The sequence below is a fragment of the Sodiomyces alkalinus genome (genome assembly GCF_003711515.1).
Source record: "Sodiomyces alkalinus F11 unplaced genomic scaffold SODALscaffold_2, whole genome shotgun sequence".
NCBI lineage: Eukaryota > Fungi > Ascomycota > Sordariomycetes > Glomerellales > Plectosphaerellaceae > Sodiomyces > Sodiomyces alkalinus.
The window spans coordinates 826072-848880 of record NW_021167080.1 but is presented as its reverse complement, the minus strand read 5'-3'; the positions used below and the strand labels follow the sequence as shown (position 1 = coordinate 848880).

Below are 22809 nucleotides of genomic sequence, written 5' to 3'. Positions count from 1 at the left end.
TACTCGCTATTAGTTCCGGCCGGCCTTATAGTATATAGTAATACGGGCTAAACCTATATCGTTATTACTACTACCCTTATAAGGGCGCTTACTAAGGGATTTAAAGTTAGATATCTACTAATAAGTTAGCTATAGCACTAAACTATAAGCGAGGAGCGTGCTAACTAACGGGAATAAGAATATAGGCGGCTTAAAGGATAAGCTATTACTCGGCGATATTAGTTATACTACCACGGGACCGGTAAGGTATCTCGAGGCTACATATAATATAAAAATTAATTAAAAAGAAAAAGCAGAAAAATAGGAAAAATAGAAGCTATAGAAGAGGGGAAAAAAATGAAAAACGAGGAATAATAGGAGGTTTATTTTACTACTCTTCCTACGCTATTAGGGTAAAAGGAATAACCCCCGGGTATATATACGGCAGGCACATCGCTTATAACGAGCATATATACTAGCGAAAAGCTCGTGATAGCACCGCTATATAAAAGGTCATTTATACTATTTTAGCCTTAAAGGACCTTAGCTACTATGGAAGGCCTCCCTTCGAAAGCGCCTTTAATAGAAGTAAATACAGGAGGCTATTTTCAGATTACACGCAGCGAGGCCAGGGCAATACGAGGTCACGACTACGCGACCACGATATAACCGCGACCTCGCCGCCCCCCTAAGGGGGGGATATATTACGAGCTATAGCCTACGGAATAGTCTCCGATAATAGCCGGGACTAGGAAGCACGGACCTCCTAGCGAGGCCCGTGCGATCTAACCTATACTTAGCCGTCTACACACCGCGTAGACTTTTCCTTTCCTCCTTTTCTTCCTTCGTTCAAATAAACTATATTTAGGGCCTTAATACATAAATAACTTTTAATAAGCCGTCACACTATATAATCCTTAACGCTATTAGAGGCAAGTATAGAGCCCTTATAGAGTAATATCTAAGTAAGAAAAGTATTAATCTAAGAAATCTGCTTAACGATCTCTATATAAAAGCCAGGGCTAAAGATTTTAAGATATCTAATAATACTATAATTAAGACCTAGTCCGTATCCGAAAAGAGCTAGGACCCTCCTAAGTATAAGGTATATAGCGGCAGGCACCTAAAGAGCCAGTGCTTTATCGTCTACCCGAACAAGGCTCTATAATATAGGAGGAAGGCCTTCTAGCGAAAGAACAAGGAGTATAAGAAGATAAGTAAGTATATATAGCATCACTAAGAGGATAAAACCGATAACTCTAAGCCTACGGCCACTACCTAAAAGACTCCCGAAGATACTAGTAATGTTACACTAAAGTCGGGCGGCTCTGCTTTTAATTAATAATCCCTCTATAAAGCCCTACTCTAAGATTATAACTTCTATGGAGTAATAGGAGTAGTCTACCCTTTAACGGTAGTTTTAGACAATATTATATAGGACTTGGGCTACTAGGTAAGCAAGTTTAACTACTTTAAGTGGTTAAATAGCTATACGCTAAGGAATAACCTACGCTATATAAGGGATATAGATAGTAATAGATCTTATCTACCTAGTATAGGATTAGTCTTCTTTAAGACTGAGGATTATATTACTAATTAAACCTATAACTAGAAAATAGATTAGGTTTAGTACTACCCTTAAGCTCTAGTAAACCTTCTATTGTCCGGATACCTCCGTAGCTAGGAGATCGGTTATAATAACGAGTAGAAAGTCCTATTTATAAAGAAAATAGGATAACACCTTACTAAGATTAACTAGAGCAAGGATATAGCTATAGTCTAACTAGATAACGGAAGCTACAATCCCGAAGACGCGCTGGCTTATATAGCTATTAATACGAAGCACCATGAGGCCGACTTTAAGCTATAGCATCAGAGGCTCGGTCACGTTGGTAAGGCTAAGATTATTCGGGCTTATATAGCTAAAGGTATTAAATTTAATATAACCCGAGTAAACGCTTTCTATTATAAAGTCTACTACCTAGCTAAGACCAAGGAACAGCTCTTAAAAATTAAGCTAGTAGTCCCTACTACTCCTAGCGAGTTTAATATAGATCTTATCAAAATTAAGCCTATTATCTATAGAGAATACAGGTACGTAATCTATTAGGTTAAATAGTATACCGGCTACTACTATATATAGTGGCTTCGCTATAAAAAAGGTATTATAGTAGCTAAGGAAATTAAAGCCTTTAAGGCTATATAGGAACGCTAGACTAGTATTAAGATTAGAGGATTTTATAGCGATAATAGAGGCGTATTTAATAACGACGACCTTAAGAAACATCTTAAAGAGGAAGGGATTACGATCCTCTTTATAGTAGTATACACACTAGCCTAAAATAGTAGAGGAGAGAGAGTAGGCGCTATTATTATAGAGATAACGCGCAGCTTAATTATTAATAATCACCTCCCACTATAGATCTAGGCGTATACCCTTAAAACTTCGGCGGAGATACTAAATCTCCTGCCCTCGAACGGGGGAGTCCTGCTAGGGCTTAGTCTATACGAGAAGCTTACTAAAGTCCTAAACTACCTAAAAGAATAATAAAGACCTTATATTAAATACCTTAGAACCTATGGCTATATAGCCTACATTTATAAGAAAGGTTAACTTAAATCACCTAAGGCTAATAAGATAGTACTAAGAGCCTAGAAGGGTAGATTAGTTAGATACGACTCTATCCACGGTTATATATATAGCGTCTAGATATAGGAACTTAATAGAGTTCTCTGCGTAAGAGATATTAAATTTATAGAGAACGCTCTATAAAAAGCACCTTAATAATAAGAGCCTGACTACGAGGCTATACTAGTCGACGCAGACGTTTAAACTAATAAGGTAACTATCGACGTTATTAAAATAACTATTAAAGAACCCTTATAACGCAGTTAGACTACGGAGAAAGACTTTCAGCAGTAGCAGGAAGTATCCCGAGATAGTCAAACTACGGAGAAGTCAACTCCACACCCGACAATTAATAATGTCACACAACTAATATCGCCAGATTCCCTAGATCAGGAGCGGGTTACCTACTTTAATATACCTAGCGCAGATATGGTCTCCTAATTAAAACTAATAATAAACTATGCTATACCACTAAAGACCCATAATAAAGCCAACAAGCAGTCAGGCTTTATAATAACCTATAAGCCCGCTATAGAATAATAGCTTAAGGCCCTAAACGATGGATAGGTATAGGATCTAGTTAATAGACCTAAGAATGTTAGAATCCTCCCTAGTACATGGGTTTATAATAATAAATACAATAAAGAAGGTAACCTTATTAGGTATAGGGCTAGATAGGTAGTCTACGGGAACTAATAAGTCGTTGATTAGTTAGTATAAGACTTATACGCTATAGTAGTATAGATAGCCTTACTTAGAACCTTCCTAGTAGTGGTTATAATAGAAGATCTCGAGTACAAGAGCTTTGATTTCGATACGGCTTTTCTCGCCGCTAACACACTGCCTAGCATCAAAGTATACGTTAAATAACTAAAAGGTCTTCCTATAGTTCCTAATAAAGTCTACCTTCCAAGAAAGGCCTTATACAGTATAAAAGAAGCCCTATTATAGTGGTTTCAATATATCGCGAGGTATATAAAAGACCTTGAGTCCTAGCCGCTTAATAGCAATAAGTATATCCTCGTTAATATAAAGACTAAGGTTATAGTCCTTATCTACGTTAACGATATCTACGTAGCAGACTAAATAAGTAAGCCATAGCATACGTTCCCGAAGCACTATTAAGAGCGTGCGCCCTTAAAGATCTAGGTAAGGTAAAGCAGTTCTTAGGCTTTAGGATTACAAGAGACAGAATCATAAAAACAATCACGATCGACTAATAGCAGTATACCAATAAGATCCTAGAAAGGTTTAAGATACAGGATTATAATACAGTTTTAACACCCATCCCAGCTAACTTCAAAGCTAAGATCCTAGCAGATATTAACTATAATAAGATAACTAAGCGGGAATATCTTTAATAAACGGGCAGCCTTAACTACCTCGTCTATAGAATAAGGCCTAGTATTATATTTGCCGTTTCTAAGCTATACGAAGCAGATTCTAGCCTAACAGAGATATACTAAATAGCACTAAAGCATCTATAGCGCTATAGTAAAGGCACGATAAGGTATAGCATTATATATAGCGGCAAAGATGTTAGAAACAGCCTATCACAAGGTCTATACGTAGCCGCAGATACTACCCACGCAGATATAGTGGGTAGAACGTTAATAGGAGGGCATATCGTGTTCTTAGCAGAAGGACTATTTCTTTAGAAATCTAAGAAATAACCGTTCATCGCCCTTAGCACTATAGAAGCTAAGTTTATTAACATAGTGCCTATAGCCCTTAATCTTTAATAGATTGCTAAGCTCGTCGCGGAAATAACCTCTCTAATTAAAAGGCTACTCCTCTTAATAACTAATAGCACTAGAGCCTTAAGCTGAGTTTTAAATACCCTTAACTGGGTACGAACGCGGTATATCGATATAAGATATAAATAAACTATCTAATAGATAGAGAAAGGCTAATTCGACCTTAAGCACGTTAGTACCAGAGAGATAACCGTAGATAGCCTTACTAAAGCCCTTAAACGCTAAAAGCACCGTGAATTAATAGAATAGCTAGGCCTAGCTAATTAAGGGTATAATAAACTAACGCAGGAGCGGTTAAAGATTACTTTAACACCTCCTCCTATAAATAATAATTCTTATAGTATAGCCTATAAAACAGGCCTTATATGTCTATAAAGTATATAATTCCTATAGTATACTTAGCTCTACCACTATCGCCGATAGAAAAAGCCTCGTATACCTATAAAGATACTATATAACGGTTAAGGACTAGCTTAGCCAGGAGACTAAATATAGCGGAGATAGGGTAGTATAGTCTATTCCTAATAAGGAGCTAAAAGGCCGATAAATAACTATAGATCACTAAGGCATAGCCGTAAGGGCTAGTCTAAAGCCGTTAATAGCGAAGATAGTTTATAAAGGCGATAAAGCACCGATAGGTGCTATTAACTTAATAAGAGACGATCTCTAAAAACCCAGAGACGTTAGATATATAGGTAACTAATCAATTAGTATTTCTATTACCTAATAATAACTATAAGAATAACGACTATAATAGTAGCGGCGAAGACGACGATAGTAAGGCCCTTAGATAGTAAGGCCCTTAGATAGTAAGGCCTTCAGAAATAAGGGCGTAGATCCGACTCTCCCTAATTAACTATAGCCCTATCTTTAGCCTCTAAAACAACTCGACCAGGTTATAGACCTAATCTACTATTAGTCCTAATTTATCACTATCGCGAGAGCAATAGGCTACTCTAAAAAGGTATAAAACGCGCGACTACTAACGTAAAGGGCTGATATAGTTATACGAGATCGCGAGGGAGGACCTTATCTCGTCGTTACACCACTAAGCACCCTATCGAATTAGATTAATAACGCGAGCGGATTATTATATAGATAGTTTATTGAGTATTTCGATATAATATAGACTTAGAGGAATAATTAGCATAGTAGTTAATTAGAAGAAGTCGGGAAGTATCGGCATTTATTCTTATATACGATTTGCTATAGAAAGCTAAAAAAGAGTACGAGTTAGTTTATAACCTTTAAAGTGTCTAACTAATAATACTTAGGACTTTAATATTATTTTCAAGCTCTTTGCGTTTTTACGCGTTTTTTAAGCTTTTCGGCCGTTTAAGTTATTTTTAGAGCTTTGCCTACGGGGGAGTGTTACGGTAATAGTCCGTGCACACGGCCAACTAATCAGGTTATCGTATCTAGGTAGCTAAACCTCCTCGAGGCTTTAGCCAAGGAATCTAGATAGCTTCCTTTACACACACTTAATATACGCTTTTATGTCACACTCTCTACACATACTACTAGTAGCTTCGTGTGTACCTTATAAAGTACCTTAAAACGCTGAATAATACGTTTTGAATGCAGTGAAAAAGTGGAGAAATATCTGTCAGCATCAGCTACCTACTTAGGAAGGAACCCACGATAAGTGGGGCGAGTCACAGGGAGGATTTCCAGCTCATTGAAGGGCAGAAGGGCAATAAAACAACATATCAGGCTATCGCGCCACCTACCTACCCACGTCACGTCCAAGAACAGAACCACTAAACGACCACTGAGAGAAAATCCGGTAAAATCGAACGCGCTCCGACCACTATAAAGACTCGCGGCATTACTCAGAGAAGGCCCAGTTCGCAATCACCTGAGGAGGGGGGAAGAAAAGGATCATGCACGAGGAGATCGGTTGAGTCTTCGGCGCAATGGCATCGAGCGAGGAGATCATGGAGATACCGGCGACAAAGGACGAATCGTCCGACTCGGAGAGCAGCACCGTCACCGAAGACAGCCGCGGCGACAGCACGCCAATCGAATGGCTCGCCACCGGGCGTGCCAAACGCTGTACCGCCGGAAACCGCATGAATTCGGTCCTCGCCCTCGAAGAACCCGACTCAGACCTGGAGCTTCTTTTCGCTGAAGATGGCGACGACGCCGGGTTTTTGGACATTGATGACGAAGGCTCAGACTTGCAGATGGATTCTTCATCCGACTCAGAAGGCGAGAAAGACGGCGATGCCGATGACCTTGAGGGTGAGCGCGAGCTGGAGAAGCAGGCGAAGGAGCGGCGTACCGCTCAGCGGAAGCGCAAGGCGCAAGAATCCATCCCAGCAAAGTTTAGGAAGAAGGTCCGGATCAACGACAAGCAGCCTGCCAAGACCCAGGACTCTCGCCAACCCGCTCCTCGCGCCAGGAAGAAGTCGGAACGGACGAGTTGGTTGCCCGCAGCCACAGACCTGCCCACGAGGGCGTCGGCACGCCAAACGACAGTTCTGAGCAAAGAGCAGTTACACCAGCAGATGATGGAACGGGAGGCGAAAAGACTCAAGCAGGTCGAGGCGATGGAACGCAAGGCCAAAAAAATGGAGGCTACGAAGAAACCACCTTTGACGCAAGCGCAACGCCTGGCCGAGGCTGCGATCGTGGAGAAGAGGAATGCCAAAAGTCTGAACCGCTGGGAAGAGGCCGAGAAGGCACGGGAGGAAGAACGAAGAGCAAAACTCGCCGCCTTGAACAATCGTACGCTCAAGGGCCCGGTTGTCACGTTTTGGAGCGGGATGGGCATCTGGGAGGGAGATGAGAACGGCGGCAAGGCCGTCAGCATCGAGGAGAAGCCGAAGAGAAAGAGAGAGAAAAAGGACAAGGAGGAAAAGGGTACAGGGACTCTTACTGACGACAAGGCTCCTGTACCAGATGACACTGTAATAACTGGACCGAGCCCCATGTCTGCGGCAAACGCGGATGCTTACCACAAAACAGCGAACTCCATGTCGGCAATGTCAGGGCCGGGCCAACCGGGAATCAGGACTCCTGAAGACGCCAGCGCCTCCACGGAAACCCAGCAGGCGCCGGGACCCATGGCACCCCCTGCTGCCACCTCACCGTCAACGGCTCAGGCATCAGTGTTCGAGCGACCGAATTCGCAACTCAATGTGATGGGTCCACCGCCGCTCCCTTCGCAACCGCCAAAGACTTGTTCGCCCGTTCTTACTCCTCCCTCGTTGGCGCCACCCCCCCAAGGTCTCAAAGCTCCCGTTCTTGCCCCGCCAGTGCTGGCTCCCCCACCCGGCGGTATTCATCTTCCGGGTTCTTCTATGACTCCGATGTCTACTGTTCTTGCTCCACCAAACGCAATCCAAAGGCCTTCTCCCCTTTCCCCCCACTCGATAAAACAAAGCGAGGAACGACCGCCGCTCCCCAGGCCGGTAGTCCCCAATTCTCATAGCGCTTCCTTAAGCGTCCAGCCCATTCCGCCAGAAGCCACCCCGCCAACAGATAATCCTTCACGAAGTCCCACTTCTCAACCTCCCTCTGATTCCGTCACCGCCCCTGCGTCTGAACCAAAACCGCCAGCCGGGCCGCCAGGCGAACCATCTGTTGGCTCCAAAACCTCGAAACCCTCCAAAACCACCCGGCATGCCATTATCCTTCAAAATTTTGACGAGACGCTTATCCGCGACAAGACCAGTCAGCTTCAGGTCCTATTCGGACAACGGAAGCTGTCCAAGCTCCCCAAACCACCTCCTGCACCTCTCTGCGCCATTACGAACCATCCTGCGCGCTACCGCGATCCACGGACGGGACTGCCATACTTCAACAGCTACGCGTACCGTGAAATCCAAAGGCTTAGGCGAGGGGATTACCGGTTCAGCTCGTTGATCGGGGCGTGGGTCGGGAGTGGTAGCTACGCTGCCCAAGGCGTGCCAGCGCGGTTCTTAGGTGGTTCGGGGATGGACAAGAAGCAGGACGCGGGCACAAAAGATACGTTGGCAACACATAGCGCCTCTGGAAACGGAAGGACAGAAGCGCGCAGCGAGAATAAAGAGAAAATCGAAGGAGGCTCCACGATGGGAAAGGTATCGAGCGAGGGATTAAAAAAAGAGGTGTCCGTCGGTGAGATCAGCGAGCCGCAGGATAGACCTGTGGCTACTCTCGCCGTAAAAGACCGGGTTCCCACGGACCAGGTATCTCGGGCCGCTGTTGTTCCAGGGGCCTGGAGAGTTCTCGACTAGCGGAGAGGCGGCTCCTGCGATGAGCGTAAATAGCCACGTTGGACGGGCGTGATAGGCCAAGTGATACACATACGGCTTCGCAAATGACCCTGTGAGACCGATTGAATGAAATTGAATGAGACTGAAATCCTTTTTTTTTCCTCACTAACTAGAGTGTTATATCAATGTCGGCGAGATTTTTGACTCGCTGGATGACTTGAGACTTTAGAATTCTGACCACCTCCTTAGTTCTATGGACCTTCTCTGGATGGTTGTGTTCGTCTCCATGCCAGTAGACAGTCGGCGATGTCTCGTATAAGATTCATACATCCACCGGCCAGTGGTTTTAGTGCAGCCAGGCGCTGAAAGGTAGCGTGACTGGGTCTCAAATCTGACACATCTTGTCTCATGGGCGTGGCACCACCCTCCTTCTCGCGGTCAATATATCAAGAACTACATGGTGGATGGACCTCTCCTCAGTGGTGAAAGTAAGGGGCTAATGAAGTGAGCAAGGCCGAGGTGACAGCCAGCGGTTCAACTCCAAGTATCATCAACTCCACATCACCAGCTCCACTCCAAGACTCTTCATGCTTTCTCCGTCGGCGCGGATGTAGGGCGCCATCGAGCTCGATTAGCAATCAAGAACGTATTGAGGAGACATGATGCGACGAAACGGGTTAGTAATAAAATGTCGTGGGATAACGGCTCCTCCGATGTGCTAGCAATGTCAGTGGATAATGCGGAACACGTAGCTCATCTCGTCGACAAAGTCGTCGATGCCATGATCAACCGGACTGGCTAGGAGGCAACCATTGCCCAGTGCCACAGCTGCATCTGGCCTGGAAGTCAACGCTGATGAGTCGGCCAGACTGGGTGTAGCAGAGGATCCCCGGCCAGACTTGCAGTCCCTTTCGGTTGACGCTAAAGGCGAAGTGTAGCCGGGTAACGCAACGGCATTCCTGTCCAAGTATAATTGCCCAAGTCGGGGACGCGACATGTCGTGGGATCGCAGCACCGCGTCCTTGGGCGTGGTGTCCTCACTCTCGTCCCGAGAGTCGCAGAAAGAGGGCGTCCCCTCGACGGAAGATCGAGGTTCGGCTGCGGGAACAGCGCTGGAAGTGGTCGATGACGAAAGTGGAGATGTGCCATTGCCAGCGCGAGAGGACGTACAAGGCCACGGCGTTGGCGGCCAATGTGACGGTAATGAATTGGGGCAAGTCAGAATCCACTGGGCGTTGTTGGTGTTTGTTGGCATTTTCGCGCTCGTGCAACACCTTGTCCGCCGGGCTGACGACAAACTTGTTCTGTAGAGGTCATCGTCGGGCATCGCAAAGGTGATATATTCCTCTCCGTTGTCGTCGTCATCGGCGGCGAGTTCTCCAGGCATGCACGTACCCGAGCGTCCTATACTGTCGATGGGTCTCGCAGATGCCGGCCTCTCCTGGGCGAGGATGCGTTTAGGGGATTTGGGAAAGGTCTTCCAGTCCTGCTTCCCCTGAGACGATGCCACGCTTCTCGCCCCATCGGAGCAGACCTCTGAGGATATGGAGCGGCCAACTGAGGCAGCACAGTGGGGTCGATCACCGGATCGGGTGGGTGATCTCCAAGAAAGAAAACGACGCAATGAAGGCAAACGGGCCCCAGATCGCGATGACGGTTGACGTTCCAAGGGCGGAGAGGAACCTAAGCGAAGGATACGTCGGCCTGTAAGGGGTGTTTGCGGTCGAAGGGCAATAAATTTGTATTGGGGATTCAAAGTCTTGTAATTGATATCCCGCAGGGAACTGAGGGAAGCACTCCGCTTCCGTAACACGCGCTCCATCGGGACCTCGAGAGTGTTGACCGTCTGTCCCGGCAAATAAGGGCAAAGAGTCGTCGAGGGCATGGCCGGATCATGAGTCTCGTAAGTGCCATCAATCTCGTACTTGATTTCAGGTCAGAGAACACCCAGGACGTGCAAATCAAAAGGGAAGGGCGGTGTATTGGTTTGGCATCTCACATAATAATAGTAGGTATGTCCCATCTTCAACCCGCCATTCCTTTTCTCCCCGTCACCGCTGCCACCGTCGCATATGATTTCTTCAAAACTGTAGCATCCCCGCCATTGGCCTCGATGGCGTCGAGTATCCCGCACCATAATATAAGGCTTCGAAAAATTATCCCATGATCCAAGGAGATGGACAGATCCGACAACAGGCCGTGTTTCACTATTGTCCGGTATTTCTAGTCAGCCACTTACTCACACGACCACTTGTACATTAAGACGAAGGCATTGAGAGTGACCGAGCGTCCCAGTTGGGACAACGCCGCTGATTGCATGGGCTTGTGAATGCACAGTAGGAGGGAGGTGTATAGAAATGGGAAGTCTGTATAATAATGGGAAATCTGTATAATAACATGGTGGACAGTGGAAAAGTAGGGAAGCAGCACAGCAGATCAAAGAAAAGAAAAGGGGAAGTTGACGGATACACGGAGATGATACTCCGTAAGCTACCTATACAAATGGGAAAAGGCAAGAGGTATAATTTAGGCACAGAGAAACTCGGTGAATAGTCTCAGAGGTAACTCACAGCATGAAAGTGAAAAGAGTTGTAGTCGGATCCATGGTACACGGGTACCAGCCTCAAGTCACGCCTGAGACCTGGAGGTTTCATTGACAACCGATCCCAAATAGTTCTCCGTGAGTAGCTGTAAGCAATCCCAGATGCAGGTGCGGATGCTTTTAGTAGACGAATGCGACCCTGACAGGGGGCATAATGCACAACCGACAGGAGTTCGCGCCAACCGAGCCGCAATCTTTACGGATATCAGGAGGCTGATGAGCTTTCTCGGTAAGCCGATAGGTGGTAAAGGTGTATACGGGGTATGATGCTGATGAGCGTTATGCGCAGGCTATTATGTCAGCCTAGGTATGTCTTGAGTCGAATTGGTCTGGCCGGTCGATAAGAAGAAAGATCCTATTAATGGTTAAGAAGATCAAGAAAAGCATTGTTGGGTTCGAGATCTAAAGGAGAGTGCAATATGCCCAGGGCCCCAGAGCGCTACAGGGACTTCACGATCGCCTGAATAAGAGAGAAAAGAAAAAGTAGGGTTGTGGACGGCGTAGTCCTAGCTCTCGATATGCCTTATAAAATCCCTATGCGTGGTGGAGTATGTCGCACGTCAAATAGCACTTATATAATATTTGTTATTGCACGCTGTGGCGTGCTGGTGTCGCACGTCAAATAGGCACTTGGATGATTAACTTAGTAGAGCAGAAATCTCGTGTGTGTGTATTATGGTAAGTTATATCTAGGAGAGTCTCTTATACCCTTAATTAGGGTGGTGAAGACTCTGTTATGGGTACTATGTCATTTAGATCCTATCCGGTCTTTTCCGGTATCTGCCCCTGTTATATCCTGATACCCGAGGTCCCCGATATCCGAAGCCCTTAGTTATAGCGTGGATCCCCCCTGGATCCCCTATAGACCATATTATAGTCCGTGCGCCTATACGACACACCCCCTTAGTTAAGGTGGGTCTTCCCAGGTCAACTAACTAATTAAAGGCTTCGGTTTAAACTAAACGCTCTTAACTTTTCTATCGTAAAATTAATAGTTATGGGAAAACGCCCTCGTAAAGGGGATCTAAATCCGCCCTATTTAACCGTTTAATTCAAATCTATCTTAATTAGTTCCTCGATCCTGATTAGCCGGATCTACTTAATCGGATCTATATCTATCGGATCTTCTACGCCCTTAGGGGCCTTTATTACGGCCGCTTTAGCGCGTTTAATCTCTTCGTGTAGTCGTTTAGACTACTTAATACGGTCCTGTTAATCCGTTAAATTAAGCTATTACTATAGTCTTTTAATCCCTGTATCCGGTAATGCCTTTATTAAACCGTCCGCGATTATCTCCTTCGTATTAACGTACGTGACCTTAAAGAGGCCCTGCTATACTGACTAATATACCTACTAGTTATAAATATCGACGTGCTATAGCCTTATTCGCAGGCGTTATACGTTCTCATTAACGAGGTCAATAATCTACGAATTATCGTAGTATAGCTATAGTTACTATTAGTCTAACTAAAGCTCTAAGTCCCTTAATATCCGGCTAACGAATAACGTCTCTTTAGCGGCCTTTATAAGAGCGAGTAGTTCCGATTCTATTAACGACGTCGTGACTATCGGTTACTTACCCGCCTTCTAGTTAACGGTTCCCCCGAAGAGCTTTAACGTATATCCTTATAAACTCTTACGGTCTGGATTATCCTTAAAGGACGCGTCGCTTACTATCAGGAAAAGCCTATCCCCGCCGAATTCTAGGTAGTAGTGTCTTATATAATATAGGAATAGCAGCACTTATTAAGCCCTCTTAAGATAGTCGGAGGAGGGATTAACGTTATATTAGGAAAGCTTTAAATAAGCGAACGCGATATCGGGTCTTATCACGATAGTAGCGTATAGGATAGAACCGATTATACCCTAGTACTAGCGGACGTCGAGAATTAACGCGCGGGTGCCGTCGCGAGGTATTACCGGCTCCGTAAATAATAAGACCTTTAATAGTTTTCGGCAGAGTATATCTACGTAGTACTTAACCGCGATCTTCTCTATATAGGAGGATTATAATAGCTATAACCTACGGGTAGCTCTATCTCTTAGGACCTTAATTCCTAGGAACTAACAGATTTCTTCGCCTCCTAATAACCTATAGCCCCGTTTAAGGGCAGCCTTAAGGTCGTTAGCGTCCGTCTTATGGTCTCTATAGTATATAAGTCTAATATCGTTAACGTAGAAGAATAGGATTAAACCGTCGCGGGTTATAATATAGGGGTTATTAAGGACGGCTATAAAGTCTATCCTCTATAGCGTTCCGCTAAATTCCTCTTACTATAGTAGTGGCGATACCCTTAAACTAAAGAGGGCTTTCCGTAGTAGTGGGACCTTACCTAATACTTTGTAGCCTTACGGTATCTTTATAAACACCTCTTCCTTAAGGCTAGCGTTAACGAATATATTAAAGGTATAAAACTACTTTAGTTCTAGATTAAATTAGGCAGTAATCGCTATTAGTATATAGAACGACCGCGAGGCTAGCGTTACGGCGTAGTTATCTTTAGTCTCTAACTATTTTTATTAATCCCCTTAGACTACGAGGCGTGCCTTATACTTAAGGAGGGTACCCTCCTTATTAAATTTATAGGTATATACCTATCTATAGGCGAGGACTTATTACTTATTAGCCTAATTACTACCCACCTCCTACTAGTAGCCTATCTATCGGTGCCTCTTAAGATATTCCCCCTCGGCCTATAACCACCGCTCCCGTAATAGGTGGAGGCGTATATCGCAGTAGTAGTTTAGCGGAGGCGGGAGATCCTCGCGGGTTAGGCGTAATAGCGGCTAGGAGGTATTAAAGGGAGTAGAATCTATAGTACCGATATCGCCGTCGTTAATAGCTTACTTCCTCGTGTATATAGGGTTATAAGTCCTTCTAGCGTTAAAGAACGCCTTTTAGGCGTTATCGTTCTACACCTTCTTAGTCTTATAGATACTTACGATAGATAGGCGTACCGCTAATATACACCCCTTAGGGGTATCCACGGCTACCCGTTAATTATTATCGTCTCCTTCCACCTTAACGCCCCTAACCACCGCTAACGCTATAAGGAACGCGCGCGTAGGATCTTCCGGGATATTAGAGGCGTAGGAAACGGTTCGAACCTCGTAGCGGTAAACCGCGGAGTATCCGTAATAGTATTAGTATCTATAATAATAGCGGTAGCCTCTCCCGTAGTAATAGCGGTAACGTCTTCTTAGCCCGTAATAATAGCGGTATTATTACCTTTACCCGTAGTAATAGCGGTGGTATAGTCTTCTCCTATAGCGATAGTAGTATCCGTAGTAATAGCGGTGCCCGTAGCGATAGCAGTAGCCTCTCCCGTAATAATAGTGGTAGCGTTAGAGTTATAAGGTTTTAAGTCTATAGCCTAGGTATTAGGCTATAGATTTAGAACCTCATCTATAGTAATAGTAGTAGCCTCTCTTATAATAATAGTGATAGCCTCGCCTTTATCCGTAGTAATATAACCAGATGAAAACGTAGTAGCACTAGATCGTTAAGACAAAGATCAGATAAAGAGGTTAGTCTAGCAAAACCACGATATATAACCAAAACATAACCAACACCGCTATAACCTTTAGCGAAGAAGTAGATCGGTAGTCACTATTCTAATCAGGGCCATATAAGTTAAACTGGAAAGATACCTTAAACGTAGGATAAGTAATTATAAAAGAGGATAATAATTATATAATAATCCCTCGATAGGGATATCCGGCGCCTATCCTTAATATATATATAGGAGGTGGATCTCGTAGCCTTAAAAAAGGGAGTTATATAACCGTCTACCAAACCACTCCAAAGCCGTATCTACGCGGTTAAAATACGGCCCTAGTTATCTCGTTTCGCCCTCGTAGCGTAGATAACTCCTAAAAATAAGCAGATATAAGTAAGTAAACTAAGCAAAGAGCTATCGTATACCCTCGTTCCTCTAATCACCCCGTCTTCCACGTATACCTGATTAGGGATCCTCTTAGTTCTAGTTTCTCTGTATATACCATCCCCTTACTATCTTTATCGGCTATACCCTTAAGACGTCCCTTATCTAATCCTCTATATATACCTTTACTTACGCTTTCGTAAAGTCTTTCCTCCGACTATATAGTCCGGCTTATTAGCCTTTTTAGCCTCCTAATTAGCGGTAGCTTTATCTACCTCCTACTTAATAGCGGTATTATAATAACGCTAGCCTCCTTACTCCACTACTCGCGATAGCGGAAGATACTTACTACTATTAGTAGCGGTATCCTGTAAAGCGGTTTTATAGAGATTATTAAACGACTAGACCTAATCCTCCCGGCTATAGTTACTCGGTCTAAACGGCACGTTCCTTATCTCGATTAGCCTATAGAATAATAGGCTACGGGATATTTTTAGACCGCAGTCCTAGTATACTCGGTCCTTCTCCTATTTACTTTATATATTAGTCCTTACGGTAAAATTAACGAGGTCCTCTCCCTTATACGCATAGTAACTAGTAGCTAAGCTAATCTTAACTAAGGCTAGTTACTATAGCTACGGCTTCGACTACTTCTTCGGCTTAGCTACCTTCTATTTAGGGGAATTAGTGGGGCCTTAAACCTTAGGGGCTTATAGAGGTGACGTTAAAGGGGCCGGGATCTTATCGGCAGCTTTCTTAGGAGTGTTAAGCCTAAGGTTATCTAGTTCTAGGAACGTATCGCTATCACCTTTATCGTGCACCTATTCCTCGGTTATCCCCTAATTAGAGGAATAAGACTTTATTTCGGTTATCTAAGGAGTCTTAGGGCTTTTAGGCGTTTTCGGCGTCTTCGGCGTCTTAGGGCCCTTAGGCGGGTTAATAGACTTCTACTTCTTATTAATAGGCATAAAACCAGTTATCTTAGGCGGATTAAGAGAGGGCGTAGCGACGGGAGCGGTAGCGGAAGCGGGGTTAGGAGATAGTATAGATTACTTGGAAGCTAGTTTAAGCTTAGGTTAGTGGCCGAAGCCGAAGAGTTCGCCTACGTAACTTAACTAGCTATATCTAATATACCTAGTATAGCTAGTTACGTCGTTAACGTAATAGCGGCTATCTTATAGGCGGTATAGCCGGGATAAGGCAGGGAATAAGTATCCCTCCTAAATAATATAACGAATCCATTCACTAATAAATAGGCCACACGAATACTCGTCCTCCTATTAAGGGCCTAGAACGATATAAAACTTCCTGACTAGGCTATCTATAGCCTTTTCAGGAGCCTTAATATACTATAGCTAACTTATAGCTCCTCGGAAGCTTTCTAATAAACGCTTCTTAGCTCCCCTATTATACTATATACTATCGTATACGTATATAACCTAAGTCTCCTAATCTAAGATTCGGCTAATAAAGTGGTTACCTCTAATATAGTATATAAAGGGAATTAGCCGGGATATTACGATCCTAAAAGGATTTCTCTCGCTTACGTCTAGATAGTTAAATCTTTTCCTCTTAGCGTTATAGCCCTATAAGTTAATATTATTAATCCAGGCCTTAGGCCTAATATCCCCGACCTATCTAGTAATTATTACCCTAATTAGATCTTCTATAATAGACTTTTCTAACTACTTACCCTTAAAGAGGTTACTATATACCCTTTACGTAGCTAGTAAGGCTATACGGGCGGCCACGATACTATCTCCACGAATCTTTACTAAGGGGGTTAACGGGGTTATATTATCTATAACTTCTCCGCCTATATACTCTCCCTCTATAGATCCTAGGAGCTATTAAATTACTTACTAGTCCTCTATACTGCCTACCGTAAACCTAAAGAAAAGGGGGTCGTTATCGGATATATCGATTAGGCGGTAAGGGAGACCTATCGAGGGGAAAGCCTATCTACTCTTCTTAAGGACGTATTCTATACGACCTCTAGTACGAGAATTAATAACGGCGCGTGCCTTAGGGTGAATATAGCGCTTAAGTAAGTTCCCCACGGGGGTATTAGTCTAGTAGTTAGTTATAGCGAGGGCGGCGTGCGCGGCGGGAGAGGGAGAAAAAGAGAGAAGGGGGGGGGGAAGGAATAAAGGCCGGTAAAAGCGTAAACTATAGCTAGTTACCCTAATTAGACTTTAGGGGCGTCGAAAAATAGTTAAAAAAAAATAGGAAAAGGTATCGTTATAAAATAACGGTTAGTAGTTACGGGTAATATCCGAGAGCGAAAGGCTAATCGAAAACTAAGGAGTGGAAGAGAGAGGAAAAAAGACCCTTAGAGCTCGAGGTCGAGGGATATTTATCCTCCTTTAATAAGCTCGAAAGTGCCTTCTTCCGTGATAGTCTTTACCTTAAGGGTTCCTTTATAGCAGGCGTTACTATTTAGCTACTACCTATAAAGGAGTCTTTCGCTTAGTTAAAGGAGGCGTGCCTTAGTTATAGCGATAGTGACTTCTTTAACTCGGCGGGAAGGTTCCTAATTAGGAAAAAGACGATAAAATCTAGGCTCTAATTAGTCGAAAAGATTAGACGAAATAGCTCCTGCGTTATTTAGTTATAGGCGTAGCCGTGACTTAGGGATAAGGGATCTAAAAGGGGAAATAGTGAATCACTCCTCCCTTAAGCCGTAGTAGGTAAAGGCCCCTTTATAACTGCTTTAACTAAATAACCGCCTTTATAATTTATAGTAGTAATACGGCTTATAGCCTCTCTTAATCGCTCGATTTCTTAAATATAAAAGGCGAGCTTTTTAGCGGTATCCCTCCTCTTCTTCCTCTTTTCCCACCGTAATATTAAGGCAGATATAAACCTAACCGCTACTTACACTTATAATAACTAATAATAGTAATCATAGCGACCAAACGGCTAATTAGTATACTCGATAAAACCGAGTCTTATAAAAGGAAGAAGGCCGTTACTCGTTGAATAGTCTATTAAACTAACGCCGTGGTTTTAGCCCGCGGCTCGTTTACCCTTTAGGGCCCGTAAGGAATACTCCTTCGGAGTAACCCCCGTGGATATAGTGGTAGGTTTTTATCGATTCTATATATAGGTTACCCTAATCAGTCCACGAAAAGGCTACTAACCTATAGGTAAACTCCTATCTCGGTTAGTATAAAGTGGCTAGTAAGGGCGGCTTATCGTATATCGAGTTAGACTTCCTATAATCGTTAATTCCTAGTAAAAGTAAGGCGGCTATTATTAGGCGGGTCTAGAATACTCTTCTTAACCTTAGGGACGTCGAGGTCGGCTTATTTATAAAGATAAAGGCTTTTAACGGCTCCCCTCTTTTCCGTCGTCGAATCATTATAGCGAAGGATATAGCTAGTCCTTAGAGGGAATATCTTATAAAGATTATCTCGAGGCCTTATACAACTAGGGCGCTTTTAATCCAGGTATACGGCACCGTTAATAAGATCCCTTACTAATACTATAAGGAACGTTAGATAGCTATAACTAATCTTAATAATAAGATTCTATACCCTTTTTTCGAGTGCGTATCGATTTAGGGGAGTAAGGAGTTCCCGGACTATACTAACTACTAATTTCACGAGTCCGCCTACACGTATCGCGATAATACCCTCCGAGGATAGTTTTAATAGGGTGATTAGGAGGTCTCCTAGCCGGATAATAAGTATCCGGGCGTTAGTTACCCCGATCCTCCTCTTAAGCAGACTATAGTGCTACCTTAATCGATTTATAACGATAGTTACCGACCTTTATAGTCCCCTTAGTATAGCGTTTATATTATTAATATAAAGGCTATTTATTAATAGGTGGCTCGCTAGTAACACGATACTTCGGGAGGTTAAGATCTCCTAGCGCGAGATAGTATTCCGGCTATAGTTCTAGCTCTAATATATTAGTATTAGACTAAACTGGATAGCCACTACTAAAGGGTTAAGGATAGCGCTTAATATTAGAAAGGGGAGACCGTTAAGTATTATCTAATCTCTTTTCTTATAGGGGCTTATGACTAGCGTAGGGAGATTAAGGTATACGTCCCCGAGTATAAGGACTACGAAGAAGGACCGGTTTAGGAGTAAAAAAAGGGGGGAAATAGGTATCTTTCGCGGTAATTAGGGGAATAGGAGTATAGTTATAGTTAAACAGGGTAGCTAAGGCCGAGAAATAGGAAGGGATCGGGTAATAGGTAGTAAATCATAACGATATAAGCTTCCGAGTCTAAGTCTCTAGCGTAGTTAGGGGTAAAAAAGAGCCATTACGTGGGAAAGTAGGGTAGGGTAGTAAAATTAGGGGAAAATAGGTATAAAAGAAGGTCTTCTCGTGGCTTATCTTCTTCTTTTCCTCTTCTTCATAAAGAACCGTTTTCTACTCTAATAGGGGCGGACTCCACGGGCCTATGTACCGATAAAGCCCTTATAAGAAGAATAAAATTTATAGGTAGCGGCCGGTAGTCGCTTAATTAGGCTAATATAACTAAGGAAACCCCCGGGTTTTCCGGTTTTTATTATTATTACCGCCGTTATCGTCGTGATATTACGTTTTTCTTTATTAGGGGTTTTTCTAACGGGGCTCTTAACGCCGTTAACTTAGTGTCTTGAACTTACTCTTCTAGTGATAGGTATAGTGTTAGTCTTTTCTTTCCGGATAAGGAACTTACGTATAGTAGGCTTAAGGGCAGTATATATAGGTATAGTTAAGGGAATAGGGGTATAATATTAGTTATAGGGAGAGCGTTTAGTAATAGAGATTAGGAAAAGGGGCTTTAAGTAGTAGGAAGGGAGTAGCTCTTATACTTCTAACAACGGCCTTTAAGATTAACGTAATAACTTAATAAGTTATTAGTACTAGGGTTAGTAAAGGAGGGATTTACGGTTTACGGCTTGTAGCCTTTAACGGTATTTCTCTCGATTATATTATACCCTTAGTAACCGTCCCTATACTAGTTATTCCCGACTATAACTCCCTTCCGCAGAATAGGCAGCTTATATTAAACCAGGTATAATTTAGCTTATATCTAATAAATTATACGGTGATTAGGGGAATAGGAGTAAAGAATTTAAGATTATAATAAAAGAAACCTATACTTATTATAGAAAAGAGAGTATATAGTAGTATATCTCTATAACGTCCACGTAGTTAGGCGTACTTATAAATATAATAAATAATAAATATAGGGAAAAGTCTTCCAATCGGGGAAATAAGTCTAGATAGGTTTATAGTGCCTCTAATCAGGGTAATAAAGGTAAAAGTTTTAAAAAAGAAACGGATTAGGGTAGTGGTTAGGAAGATTATTTATATATTTACGCCTTTTATACTAGCGTATATCGTGACTCTAGGTGGATAAAAGACTTAGCTTTATTTACCCTCGGCCCTAAGACTATACGCTAGCCTCCTAACGAGTATAGGCTTTAAAAATAAAGGAAAATAGGGAAAGTAATAAGAAGGAACGAAATATAGCTCGCTAGTATAATCCTTATACTTACTCGGGTTAAAATCTAGGCGCTATAGAATCTGCATTATAACGGTACTAGACTTCTTTACCTTTTTTAACTCTTCCTCCAGCTTCTTATAATACTCCCCGAAAAGCTCTCTTAGTCTCTCGGAGCGGCGTAAAAGACCGTTAATAGTATAATTAGGGGATTTAATAATATCCTCGGCCTTAGTATCTTCCTTAGGGTCCTCGCTAGGTAAAAGGGGTGCTTCGGTGACTTCTTCAGTAATAGGCGCTCCTCGGGTAGGGTATATAATCTTAAGCTCTTCGCTATAGTCCCGTTTAAGCATAGTCTAGTCCTTAGGCTTCTAATACCTATTATCGTTTTAGATAAACTTCTTTAGGAGGTTAGCGGTAAAAGTAATCCCTTTTAGTTTATCCCTAATAAGAGCCTCGAGGATAAAGGACTTATTATCGTGATTAGCCTTCCGAATATAATATTAGCCGTTCTATCGGTAATCGAGCTTAGCCTTACGACTTATATTAATAGCTTTCTTAGTATCGTGAACTAGTATAAAATCCTTAACTTATAGCCTTTACTTACGGAGTACCCGGGCACGGCTAGTATTAATATAGACTATCCGTCGCCTTTATTATTTAGTAATTATAGTAATAGTAGCTTATCGGTTAGTATTAAACTAAGTCAAAGCCCTTAACCGAAGCATTATCGTATCTTTAGGGGTTTTAACGCGGCCCTAGTCTAATGCTCTCCAGGTTAGGCACGTTATGTTAATCGGGGTAATAGCCTCGTGGCTATATAGAAGGAAGAAAGGGGTACGGCTAGTATAAGCTCTTACTGTTATACGGTTAGCGAAAAGGACTATTAGGAGGATCTCGTAAAGGGCTTTAGGGTAAAGCTTCGACTAAATAGATAGAGCGTGGGTAATAGGCCGAGGCGAGCTTTCGAGTAGTCCTATAGCGACGATTTAGCTTAATTATATAACCCTTATTCTCTAAACCTCTATCTATAAGGAGGATTATATAAAGCCTATACGTACAGATTATATCTTCCTATAGAAATAAGGTAATAGCCTTAGACGTATTCTTCTTTAGTAGTCGGGCCTTAACCTAAGCTGTAAATATACAGCGGGCCTCTATAAGATACTACCCTTAAAAATATTAAACGTCTAGGCTAACCTAGGTAAAAGGGAGGGCGGTTTCGGGTAGGCTTATTATAATTAGGGGGTCCTCCTAGGAACGTCTACGGCGGGCCTAGTATTCAGAACAGGACTCGATAAACCTCTAAACGCTTTTATAGATACTATCCTAGAAGTAATTAGCGGCGAGGCGATAGTAAGTGCCCTACCTTCCTCGGTATCCGGATTCGTCGTGGGTTCTCCTAATTAGGTTAACCTAGGCGTCCTTATCGTTAATCTAACGCTTAGGGGTCGAATTAGCCTTAGTTACTCGGGTCTATAGTAGTCTATCCTTAAGGAATACAGGGGTAGCTGTATCTTTAACTCTACGGGCTTCCCTAGGATCTATTCCTCTAAGGACGCGAAAGGTCGTTAAAAAGGTAGCTACTTATCGGGAAAACTAAGTCTAAGTAAGGTCCTTATTAAGGATATCGTTAGCTAAGGTAGGGTTATCGAATTACTTCTCGGCTTCCGTAAGGAAGATTCTATTATCTATAAAGTCGTCTAAGTCTCCTTCGGTATTATCGTTAGCCTAATTAAAGGGTATTCCGGGTATCTATAAGAGTCTATCGGCTATAGTATTCTTAGATCCTTTAATATACTTAACGTTAAAGTCGAAGAGCCGGATCTAGGCGAGCTATCGGGTAATTAGGGCACTAGGGAGGTTAGTAGTAGATCCTTTTAACTAGGATAAAAGGGCTTAGGTATCGGTTTCGAGGATAAAGTAAACCCTATAGAGATAGTTACGTAGGCGCTAAAGGGTCTTTAGGACTCCCCTTAGCTCTAGCTTACTAGTATTATAGATCCTCTCTATAGGAGACTAGTGGCCGCTTTCGTATCGTGCTATAGCTCTTTTATCCTTAATATACTATCCGAGGATTTTAACCTATCTATCCGTGCTAGCGTTAACGATTACGTAGATAACTCTTACGCCTTCGCCGTACTAGATAGTAATCAGGATAGGGGCTATAGTACAGGCTTTCTTAAAGGCGTCTATAGCGTGTTATTAAGGCTCCTCCTATCTAAAGGTAGTATTCTTCCGTAGTAGGTCGGTTAGGGGTCTAGCGATAATAGCGAACTTATAAATCTAGACTCGGTAAAAGGT

The 22809-nt window shown here is 42.9% G+C and overlaps 2 protein-coding genes across 2 annotated transcripts; one reads left to right on the top strand and one right to left on the bottom strand.

The window, feature by feature from the left end:
* Nucleotides 1-5982: 5982 nt before the first annotated feature.
* SODALDRAFT_329837 (YL1-domain-containing protein) lies at nt 5983-8714 on the top strand. Its single transcript, XM_028611057.1, has one exon. The coding sequence runs from the start codon at nt 6282-6284 to the stop codon at nt 8586-8588; it is 2307 nt and encodes a 768-aa protein (XP_028467972.1). The 5' UTR covers nt 5983-6281; the 3' UTR covers nt 8589-8714.
* A 421-nt stretch (nt 8715-9135) lies between these two features.
* Nucleotides 9136-10823, bottom strand: SODALDRAFT_90166 (hypothetical protein). The gene is made up of 2 exons (XM_028615760.1): nt 10567-10823; nt 9136-10491 (listed from the first exon to the last, which is right to left on the bottom strand). Exons 1-2 carry the CDS (start codon nt 10702-10704, stop codon nt 9295-9297), a joined length of 1335 nt encoding a protein of 444 aa, XP_028467971.1. The 5' UTR covers nt 10705-10823; the 3' UTR covers nt 9136-9294.
* Between the last annotated feature and the right edge of the window lie 11986 nt (nt 10824-22809).

Excerpts from the sequence above, each read along its gene's own strand:
- SODALDRAFT_329837 (XM_028611057.1), top strand. The coding sequence starts at position 6,282 with ATGGCATCGAGCGAGGAGATCATGGAGATACCGGCGACAAAGGACGAA.
- SODALDRAFT_90166 (XM_028615760.1), bottom strand. The coding sequence starts at position 10,704 with ATGGTGCGGGATACTCGACGCCATCGAGGCCAATGGCGGGGATGCTAC. Across the intron at positions 10,492-10,566 it reads GACATACCTACTATTATTAT|TACGAGATTGATGGCACTTA; the intron begins GTGAGATGCCAA and ends CCTGAAATCAAG.